This window comes from Taudactylus pleione, unplaced genomic scaffold (assembly GCF_031769625.1).
Source record: "Taudactylus pleione unplaced genomic scaffold, aTauple2 ptg000434l, whole genome shotgun sequence".
NCBI classification, from domain to species: Eukaryota; Metazoa; Chordata; class Amphibia; order Anura; family Myobatrachidae; genus Taudactylus; species Taudactylus pleione.
Genome location: NW_028284836.1, coordinates 2,281,083 through 2,293,455, shown reverse-complemented (window position 1 = coordinate 2,293,455; position 12,373 = coordinate 2,281,083). Strand labels below are relative to the sequence as shown.

Genomic DNA, 12,373 nt, shown 5'->3' with positions numbered 1-12,373 from the left:
TAGCAGCGGAGCAATAAGGGCTAAGCTCATACATTATAATTATAGCTCATTTACTTGGCTCCACACAGTGGACCTCATTCAGAGTCGGTCATACGCCACCGATGTTCGCTAAACTGCGCATGCGTAAAGTTCGCAATGCGCGTGCGCAAACTAGCTGCTACGATCAGAAATTTCTCTCTCCTTGAACACAGCCAGGTCGGTAGTTTGAGTGACAGGAGGAGGCGTTTGTGGGTGGTAACAGGGGAAGGTGCTTGAATGAAAACGGGGGAGTGGAGATCCGAACGCAGGCATGCCTAATTATGCAAACGGCGTTTTATGGGAGTGCATAATTAACTAAGTAGTGTCATGGCACACGTGACATGGGTGGTTTGTACACTGACCTGATCGTAGTGCTTAAGAGAGGGTATGGTCAACCTTAAGCTCTACGACCAGCTCCGATGGTTCCCGATGGTCTCGATTAATCTTTATATGGCCGGAGATGACGTGTAATGCGTACGAGAAGGGGGCGTATTTTTTGTCTTACGGCCGCATCCTCCCCTTGGTCGGCCAGCTAACGATCCCATCTTAAGGACGCAACTTGCGAGTGTATCATTTGCATATCCGGCCCCTTTTCCCTTACGACCGTGCGGCCGCAGCGACAGACTCTGAATGAGGTCCAGTGTACTCAGCGCCGTGCGTTACATTACCTGCAAACTTCTCTTTAACAGACTCATCCATCGACCAGAAGCAGTGATCGTATGCGAAGACCTGTGCGGACAGGAGAGCGGCGTTAGGGACACACAGAACTATACAAAGGGGGCTCATAAACCAGTCACTAGCACTGGCTACATGCACAATAACCGTACTGGTGGCTGAATTATCGTTTTTTTTAAAGAGCTATCAACCTTCACGAAACTTTTGTTTATCATCTATACACACCCTCATGCAACTGTAGCTGAAACACATTGCTTAATGGTTCTGGCTTCTGTCTGTGCTTTCCAGCCATGTATTTATGTCACCAGGCATTGTTTATTTCTTTTATTCAGCCCCTGAATATTAAATCATGTCACTGTGCTCTCCAACACTGGACAGACAGCAACCAGAGAGCAAGGACCCAATTCTCCTCTGCAGTTGGAATCATTGGGTCACATCCTGCTTGGACGGTGTACACTACATCATCTGTCAGCACTGACTCCGGCCTGGGATACTGAATCTTACAGGAAGAGCTCTCAGCCTGTGTTTAACGAGCTGACAAGGGACCAAAATATTTCTGGTATTATGTAAAAAAAATAAAAATAATAATTCCCTGGAAAGTCTGCAAGAGCCAGGCCCAGAATCTCAGCATTCCTGCAGCTGGCTGGGGCCTCGTACACGTGATAGACTTCAACTGCTACTCGCTCACTGCACAATATTTACACAGCATTGCAGATTAGGGTTCCGCTTACTTTTGGCTGGCTCCTGGGAGATTCGTGGAAGCCCAACGGGAAAACGTGGAGGAGGAAACAAACAGAGAAGACACAATAGTTAGCATTTGCAGGCCTATCATATACTGTACATACAAAACATAACTATTTCAGGGCAGTCAGGAAATCTGGTCAGCAGTCATGCCTCCAAAACATCTCCAGAGACCTGCAAGCACATCTGGGGGGGGGGGGGGAGGGGGCGCAACGCCTGCAGCGGACATGCGAGAATCATAAAGATCAAAAACAGAGAAGCAGCCCCACGCGTATAGCTTTCATCTAGCTGGAATGATGGTTCAAGGAACAGAAACCGCCTAAGAACAGTTTTGCTGGCGTTACAAGAGTGGCACCGTCTTAATGCCAGACTCCTGATATCTCTGGGGGTGTAATTAAACCTAGTGACAATTAGATGAACAGCTAGGATGGTGCCATTCGGAATTTAGACCACTTTTGTGATCTTTGCGGAGGGTACAAACGGCACTGCAGAAAATGGACAGTAGCTTTATGAGCGTTGGTCAGGAAGAACGGAGCCAGGGTGGGCAATTAGTGCCATCGGTAGCGAGTAGGGCACATAATAAGGGGGGCAATATCACCCGGTAAGGGCCTCTGTGGCAGCTACACTCACTCTTCAAATCACTTGTGGCCAGCAGGTGACAATCACTTCCATTTATTGTTCTGCGATTACGGAGGAAATTAGCAAGAACACTCGTTTCCTAATGGAGACGTACCCGAGCGTTAACCCTCTGCGCACTGTACCTTTCGCTGTCTCCGGAGAGGCTGAATCTTTGTCCAAAAAAAAGCCCCCCCCATGTATTAGCTGACGGCCCTGTTCCAAAGTGCAATTAATATTCATCTTATAGCATGAGGCTAAAATGCCCCAGGACCCAGATTGCAACGACAGATAATGACACACAAGCAATAGGCGTTAAATGACCGCAGAAATACAGTACCAATGTCCCATCGGTGCCAGATACCACAGATACAAGTTCGGTCAGGGCTGCGTGGCGATTCCACGTGAGGTTTTGCAGTGATTTTATTTATTTCATAATTTCAGTGCTTGTTATATGCAGGAAAATAATATTACATTTGATCAAGTGAAAATCTGCAGCGTTCCCCTATGTGTACTGTGAGCCAAAGCTGGATAATGTGCTCTTTCATAGGCCATTATTCCCTATACAGCCGGAGAAGACGGCCAGAGACTCGCCATCTGCTGTGGAGATATCAGACGTAGCGTATCATTACACATCGTGCAGAGAGACAAGATAACGTCGGCATTCCGTACCTCTGCAGTACAAGCGACGATGAGTTACCCCGAAACTAACCTTCACACTCAAGTGGTCGTATTAATGCCCTCACACAGAATAAATGGGCAACATCCGTTCTACAATATGGTTTTCCTAGTTGGGTGCTGTCATTATGATCTCTTACTAAGCGCAGTTGTCTTACCATAGAACCCTATACCCTGAGCACTCTACTTTGTGTCTGTCTGTCTTTTATGCACGGCCAGAGTTTTGGAACTAGCCCCACCAAATTTGGCATGGTGGTGTAGTTTGACCAGGATGAGGTTTTTGCCTAGGTTTAAATATTGTCAGGGTCAACCACTGTCAAACAATCCCATAAAACTGGGACACACTTAAAATTACACCGATTCCGGAGCTGGCTTCATACATAACAGTCCCAGTGCCTGGCAGGCACATGAGCAGCTCAGCACTCATTACAGTCAGACTGTGGCAGACAGCATAATCAATCCACAATCTTTGATCTTGGCAAAGCTTAGCATACGGAGATTACAAACAGCAAGGGAGATTGATCGCAGGCACACAGAGCCACTGCAGGCTTACTGCGCATGTGGAGTACAGCCTACTGCATTTTCTGGGCAGGGAGGGAGCGGTGATGGGGGTGGGGGGGAGGGGGGGGAGGGGGGGAGGGGTGAGAGAGGCCAGGAGATCCATCAGCTGACGAAAATTTCCTGGCCTCTGTTACTCATCTGCGGGGACCGGCTTGTGGGGTCACAGATGATCAGAAGCAGCCCCATTGGACACAGCTTAGATCAGTAATGCATGCAGGAGGCGTGATGCCTTACCATAGTACAGCTATAACATGTTAGCGGCGATAGCATGCCCATCCGTAGTTGAATCACCACCCTCGGTTCTGCAGTGATTTCTGAAACTCAAGTGATTTTGGAAGCTATAGGATTTCTGTTCTGTAAGTTACTCTGCCCATTCCACACTGTATGAGAATACGCTGCTTGCACTGTCACTTACTCCTAATGTACATAGTTATACAGGTTATAGGTGAGGACAATGTAATCAGTCTGCTCCTGATATTCCCCATTATACACTGTATGAGAATACGCTGCCTGCACTGTCACTTACTCCTAATGTACATAGTTATCCAGGTTATAGGTGAGGACAATGTAATCAGTCTGCTCCTGATATTCCCCATTCCACACTGAATGAGACTACGCTGCCTGCACTGTCACTTACTCCAAATGTACATAGTTATCCAGGTTATAGGTGAGGACAATGTAATCAGTCTGCTCCTGATATTCCCCATTCCACACTGTATGAGACTACGCTGCCTGCACTGTCACTTACTCCAAATGTACATAGTTATCCAGGTTATAGGTGAGGACAATGTAATCAGTCTGCTCCTGATATTCCCCATTACACACTGTATGAGACTACGCTGCCTGCACTGTCACTTACTCCTAATGTACATAGTTATCCAGGTTATAGGGGAGGACAATGTAATCAGTCTGCTCCTGATATTCCCCATTATACACTGTATAAGTATACGCTGCCTGCACTGTCACTTACTCCTAATGTACATAGTTATCCAGGTTATAGGTGAGGACAATGTAATCAGTCTGCTCCTGATATTCCCCATTACACACTGTATGAGAATACGCTGCCTGCACTGTCACTTACTCCTAATGTACATAGTTATCCAGGTTATAGGTGAGGACAATGTAATCAGTCTGCTCCTGATATTCCCCCTTATACACTGTATAAGTATACGCTGCTTGCACTGTCACTTACTCCTAATGTACATAGTTATCCAGGTTATAGGTGAGGACAATGTAATCAGTCTGCTCCTGATATTCCCCATTATACACTGTATGAGACTACGCTGCCTGCACTGTCACTTACTCCTAATGTACATAGTTATACAGGTTATAGGTGAGGACAATGTAATCAGTCTGCTCCTGATATTCCCCATTATACACTGTATGAGAATACGCTGCCAGCACTGTCACTTACTCCTAATTTACATAGTTATCCAGCTTATAGGTGAGGACAATGTAATCAGTCTGCTCCTGATATTCCCCATTATACACTGTATGAGAATACGCTGCCTGCACTGTCACTTACTCCTAATGTACATAGTTATCCAGGTTATAGGAGAGGACAATGTAATCAGTCTGCTCCTGATATTCCCCATTATACACTGTATGAGACTACGCTGCCTGCACTGTCACTTACTCCTAATGTACATAGTTATCCAGGTTATAGGGGAGGACAATGTAATCAGTCTGCTCCTGATATTCCCCATTATACCCTGTATGAGAATACGCTGCCTGCACTGTCACTTACTCCTAATGTACATAGTTATCCAGGTTATAGGTGAGGACAATGTAATCAGTCTGTTCCTGATATTCCCCATTATACACTGTATGAGAATACGCTGCCAGCACTGTCACTTACTCCTAATGTACATAGTTATCCAGGTTATAGGTGAGGACAATGTAATCAGTCTGCTCCTGATATTCCCCATTATACACTGTATGAGAATACGCTGCCTGCACTGTCACTTACTCCTAATGTACATAGTTATCCAGGTTATAGGTGAGGACAATGTAATCAGTCTGCTCCTGATATTCCCCATTATACACTGTATGAGAATACGCTGCCTACACTGTCACTTACTCCTAATGTACATAGTTATCCAGGTTATAGGTGAGGACAATGTAATCAGTCTGCTCCTGATATTCCCCATTATACACTGTATGAGACTACGCTGCCGGCACTGTCACTTACTCCTAATGTACATAGTTATCCAGGTTATAGGTGAGGACAATGTAATCAGTATGCTCCTGATATTCCCCATTATACACTGTATGAGAATACGCTGCCTGCACTGTCACTTACTCCTAATGTACATAGTTATCCAGGTTATAGGTGAGGACAATGTAATCAGTCTGCTCCTGATATTCCCCATTATACACTGTATGAGACTATGCTGCCGGCACTGTCACTTACTCCTAATGTACATAGTTATCCAGGTTATAGGTGAGGACAATGTAATCAGTCTGCTCCTGATATTCCCCATTATACACTGTATGAGAATACGCTGCCTGCACTGTCACTTACTCCTAATGTACAAAGTTATCCAGGTTATAGGTGAGGACAAGGTAATCAGTCTGCTCCTGATATTCCCCATTATACACTGTATGAGAATACACTGCCTGCACTGTCACTTACTCCTAATGTACATAGTTATCCAGGTTATAGGAGAGGACAATGTAATCAGTCTGCTCCTGATATTCCCCATTATACACTGTATGAGACTACGCTGCCTGCACTGTCACTTACTCCTAATGTACATAGTTATCCAGGTTATAGGGGAGGACAATGTAATCAGTCTGCTCCTAATATTCCCCATTATACCCTGTATGAGAATACGCTGCCTGCACTGTCACTTACTCCTAATGTACATAGTTATCCAGGTTATAGGTGAGGACAATGTAATCAGTCTGCTCCTGATATTCCCCATTATACACTGTATGAGACTACGCTGCCTGCACTGTCACTTACTCATAATGTACATAGTTATACAGGTTATAGGTGAGGACAATGTAATCAGTCTGCTCCTGATATTCCCCATTATACACTGTATGAGAATACGCTGCCAGCACTGTAACTTACTCCTAATTTACATAGTTATCCAGCTTATAGGTGAGGACAATGTAATCAGTCTGCTCCTGATATTCCCCATTATACACTGTATAAGTATACGCTGCCTGCACTGTCACTTACTCCTAATGTACATAGTTATCCAGGTTATAGGTGAGGACAATGTAATCAGTCTGCTCCTGATATTCCCCATTATACACTGTATGAGACTACGCTGCCTGCACTGTCACTTACTCCTAATGTACATAGTTATCCAGGTTATAGGGGAGGACAATGTAATCAGTCTGCTCCTGATATTCCCCATTATACACTGTATGAGAATACGCTGCCAGCACTGTAACTTACTCCTAATTTACATAGTTATCCAGCTTATAGGTGAGGACAAAGTAATCAGTCTGCTCCTGATATTCCCCATTATACACTGTATGAGAATACGCTGCCTGCACTGTTACTTACTCCTAATGTACATAGTTATCCAGGTTATAGGAGAGGACAATGTAATCAGTCTGCTCCTGATATTCCCCATTATACACTGTATGAGACTACGCTGCCTGCACTGTCACTTACTCCTAATGTACATAGTTATCCAGGTTATAGGGGAGGACAATGTAATCAGTCTGCTCCTAATATTCCCCATTATACCCTGTATGAGAATACGCTGCCTGCACTGTCACTTACTCCTAATGTACATAGTTATCCAGGTTATAGGTGAGGACAATGTAATCAGTCTGCTCCTGATATTCCCCATTATACACTGTATGAGAATACGCTGCCTGCACTGTCACTTACTCCTAATGTACATAGTTATACAGGTTATAGGTGAGGACAATGTAATCAGTCTGCTCCTGATATTCCCCATTATACACTGTATGAGAATACGCTGCCTGCACTGTCACTTACTCCTAATGTACATAGTTATCCAGGTTATAGGTGAGGAAAATGTAATCAGTCTGCTCCTGATATTCCCCATTATACACTGTATGAGACTATGCTGCCTGCACTGTCACTTACTCCTAATGTACATAGTTATCCAGGTTATAGGTGAGGACAATGTAGTCAGTCTGCTCCTTATATTCCCCATTATACACTGTATGAGAATACGCTGCCTGCACTGTCACTTACTCCTAATGTACATAGTTATCCAGGTTATAGGTGAGGACAATGTAATCAGTCTGCTCCTGATATTCCCCATTATACACTGTATGAGACTACGCTGCCTGCACTGTCACTTACTCCTAATGTGCATAGTTATCCAGGTTATAGGTGAGGACAATGTAATCAGTCTGCTCCTGATATTCCCCATTATACACTGTATGAGAATACGCTGCCTGCACTGTCACTTACTCCTAATGTGCATAGTTATCCAGGTTATAGGTGAGGACAATGTAATCAGTCTGCTCCTGATATTCCCCATTATACACTGTATGAGACTACGCTGCCTGCATTGTCACATACTCCTAATGTACATAGTTATCCAGGTTTTAGGTGAGGACAATGTAATCAGTCTGCTCCTGATATTCCCCATTATACACTGTATGAGACTACGCTGCCTGCACTGTCACTTACTCCTAATGTGCATAGTTATCCAGGTTATAGGTGAGGACAATGTAATCAGTCTGCTCCTGATATTCCCCATTATACACTGTATGAGACTACGCTGCCTGCACTGTCACTTACTCCTAATGTACATAGTTATCCAGGTTATAGGTGAGGACAATGTAATCAGTCTGCTCCTGATATTCCCCATTATACACTGTATGAGACTACGCTGCATGCACTGTCACTTACTCCTAATGTATATAGTTATCCAGGTTATAGGGGAGGACAATGTAATCAGTCTGCTCCTGATATTCCCCATTATACACTGTATGAGAATACGCTGCCAGCACTGTCACTTACTCCTAATGTACATAGTTATCCAGGTTATAGGTGAGGACAATGTAATCAGTCTGCTCCTGATATTCCCCATTATACACTGTATGAGAATACGCTGCATGCACTGTCACTTACTCCTAATGTACATAGTTATCCAGGTTATAGGTGAGGACAATGTAATCAGTCTGCTCCTGATATTCCCCATTATACACTGTATGAGAATACACTGCCTGCACTGTCACTTACTCCTAATGTACATAGTTATCCAGGTTATAGGTGAGGACAATGTAATCCGTCTGCTCCTGATATTCCCCATTATACACGGTATGAGACTACGCTGCCTGCTCTGTCACTTACTCCTAATGTACATAGTTATCCAGGTTATAGGTGAGGACAATGTAATCAGTCTGCTCCTGATATTCCCCCTTATACACTGTATAAGTATACGCTGCCTGCACTGCCACTTACTCCTAATGTACATAGTTATCCAGGTTATAGGTGAGGACAATGTAATCAGTCTGCTCCTGATATTCCCCATTATACACTGTATGAGACTACGCTGCCTGCACTGTCACTTACTCCTAATGTACATAGTTATACAGGTTATAGGTGAGGACAATGTAATCAGTCTGCTCCTGATATTCCCCATTATACACTGTATGAGAATACGCTGCCAGCACTGTCACTTACTCCTAATGTACATAGTTATACAGGTTATAGGTGAGGACAATGTAATCAGTCTGCTCCTGATATTCCCCATTATACACTGTATGAGAATACGCTGCCAGTTCTGTCACTTACTCCTAATGTACATAGTTATCCAGCTTATAGGTGAGGACAATGTAATCAGTCTGCTCCTGATATTCCCCATTATACACTGTATGAGAATACGCTGCCTGCACTGCCACTCCTAATGTACATAGTTATCCACGCTATAGGTGAGGACAATGTAATCAGTCTGCTCCTGATATTCCCCATTATACACTGTATGAGAATACACTGCCTGCACTGTCACTTACTCCTAATGTACATAGTTGTCCAGGTTATAGGGGAGGACAATGTAATCAGTCTGCTCCTGATATTCCCCATTATACACGGTATGAGAATACGCTGCCTGCACTGTCACTTACTCCTAATGTACATAGTTATCCAGGTTATAGGTGATGACAATGTAATCAGTCTGCTCCTGATATTCCCCATTATACACGGTATGAGAATACGCTGCCTGTACTGTCACTTACTCCTAATGTACATAGTTATCCAGGTTATAGGAGAGGACAATGTAATCAGTCTGCTCCTGATATTCCCCATTATACACTGTATGAGAATACGCTGCCTGCACTGTCACTTACTCCTAATGTACATAGTTATCCAGGTTATAGGTGAGGACAATGTAATCAGTCTGCTCCTGATATTCCCCATTATACACTGTATGAGACTACGCTGCCTGCACTGTCACTTACTCCTAATGTACATAGTTATCCAGGTTATAGGCGAGGACAATGTAATCAGTCTGCTCCTGATATTCCCCATTATACACTGTATGAGACTACGCTGCCTGTACTGTCACTTACTCCTAATGTACATAGTTATCCAGGTTATAGGTGATGACAATGTAATCAGTCTGCTCCTGATATTCCCCATTATACACTGTATGAGAATACGCTGCCTGCACTGTCACTTACTCCTAATGTGCATAGTTATCCAGGTTATAGGTGAGGACAATGTAATCAGTCTGCTCCTGATATTCCCCATTATACACTGTATGAGACTACGCTGCCTGCACTGTCACTTACTCCTAATGTACATAGTTATCCAGGTTATAGGTGAGGACAATGTAATCAGTCTGCTCCTGATATTCCCCATTATACACTGTATGAGACTACGCTGCCTGCACTGTCACTTACTCCTAATGTACATAGTTGTCCAGGTTATAGGGGAGGACAATGTAATCAGTCTGCTCCTGATATTCCCCATTATACACTGTATGAGACTACGCTGCCTGCACTGTCACTTACTCCTAATGTACATAGTTATCCAGGTTATAGGTGAGGATAATGTAATCAGTCTGCTCCTGATATTCCCCATTATACACGGTATGAGAATACGCTGCCTGTACTGTCACTTACTCCTAATGTGCATAGTTATCCAGGTTATAGGGGAGGACAATGTAATCAGTCTGCTCCTGATATTCCCCATTATACACGGTATGAGAATACGCTGCCTGTACTGTCACTTACTCCTAATGTACATAGTTATCCAGGTTATAGGAGAGGACAATGTAATCAGTCTGCTCCTGATATTCCCCATTATACACTGTATGAGAATACGCTGCCTGCACTGTCACTTACTCCTAATGTACATAGTTATCCAGGTTATAGGAGAGGACAATGTAATCAGTCTGCTCCTGATATTCCCCATTATACACTGTATGAGAATACGCTGCCTGCACTGTCACTTACTCCTAATGTACATAGTTATCCAGGTTATAGGAGAGGACAATGTAATCAGTCTGCTCCTGATATTCCCCATTATACACTGTATGAGAATACGCTGCCTGCACTGTCACTTACTCCTAATGTACATAGTTATCCAGGTTATAGGTGAGGACAATGTGAAAAATTAAGGCTGCAGGTGTACTTCAGGGTCCAGTCTGCTACCCAGGCAACGCCAGGTACCCAAGTTAATCTGTAATAAACGTGGATGGGTTTCGGGGTGATTTGTCAACAATCACAATGTTGATAGTCATTATTTAGAAATAATAAGGTCAACAGGAACAATATGTCGACAGAGAAAATGTCAACAACAACACTGACTGGCAAAATGTTGACTGCTGTCGACACCAAATTTTAAACCCAAACCTAAAACTTCTAGGAGGTAAATTTACTAACATGAGAGTTTTTAGAAGTGAGCTATAGAAGGGATGTTGCCCATAGCAACCAATTAGATTCTACTTAACATTTAACTAGCACCTTCTAGAAGATAATAGCCAGAATCTGATTGGTTGCTTTGGGCAACATCTCTTCTAAAAACTCTCACTTGAGTAAATTTACCCCTTAATGTCAACATTTTAAAGGTGTCGACATTTTAACAATGTCTACATTCAACATTATGGTATCGACCGTTTTACTGTCGACATTGTGATTCTCGACATAACTACAGCATGGATGCTGGTGTAATTTATTGAATAAAAAAAGAACAATATTCGTACAGAACGTCTGGAATTTGGGAGTTCTGACTGGTTGTCAAACTGCATCACCCTGAACGCCTGCTGACAACATATTGCATTTTTACCCATTCAAGAGGTGGCAACCTAACAACCGCGGCAGAATACTGCGCAATGGCGAGGTCGGCCCTGGCCCCTGTATTGTAGGTGGCGCAAGTCTCTATCTATCTACGTACCAGCTCTTGCTAAAATAAGCATATTGTATTTATGAGGGTAGCACTGAACCCAGGACACAGCAAAATAAATGCTACAAAGGATCCTGGTGACTACTGAATAATAAAACATCCAGAGTTACAACTAAGCAGGAACCGTCACCTTTATAGAATCTGACCTTAGAAAGTCTTTTGCATTCCGAAAAATGACAACTCTGCGCCCGTGCACTAAGGTAACAGAGAAAATTGAGACTCAGAGGGACAAAACACTTTGGCGCAGTGCAAACCTCGCTAAAATACCCTCCTCATTTTGCCCCAACCAAAGCCAAATCCTGGATTTGGCGCATCTGACAGATATAGGGCCTGATTCAGAGCCGGACGCAATTAGCGCTCGCTCGTCCAGAAAATAGGGGTGGCTATTCAAATGAACCGTTCGCTCTTTGCGGTCTGTTCACACCTCTAGGTCTAAACGAGCAAACAAAACTTGCGGTCGTATTTTGGAAAAATACGCCCCCTGGCCGCTTGCATCCTACGTCATGTCCGCTATTTATTAGATTAAATCGAGTACATCGACCAGCGTCTGAACTGCTCGCTATTCTTGTGGTTGGTTTTTCCTACCACAATCTTGCGAGCAGTTCTGGCTATAAAATAACCCAGTGACGTGGTCAATGATGCTGCTGATTTAATTATGCACACCCTTAAAACGCCCGTTTTGACCTTTAAGCACGCCTGTGTTCGGATCTCCACTCCCCGTTTTCAAGCACC

General features: G+C 43.7%; 1 protein-coding gene across 1 annotated transcript in view; it reads right to left on the bottom strand.

Annotated features, from left to right (window-relative positions):
* KIF13B (kinesin family member 13B) overlaps positions 1–12,373 on the bottom strand; it is a 210,742-nt gene that overhangs the window by 148,002 nt on the left and 50,367 nt on the right. The window contains exons 3-4 of the mRNA XM_088447549.1: positions 1,425–1,437; positions 687–747 (exon numbers count right to left, since the gene is read on the bottom strand). Of these exons, the coding sequence (XP_088303675.1) occupies positions 687–747; positions 1,425–1,437 (74 nt within the window). The remainder of the gene's footprint in view (positions 1–686; positions 748–1,424; positions 1,438–12,373) is intronic.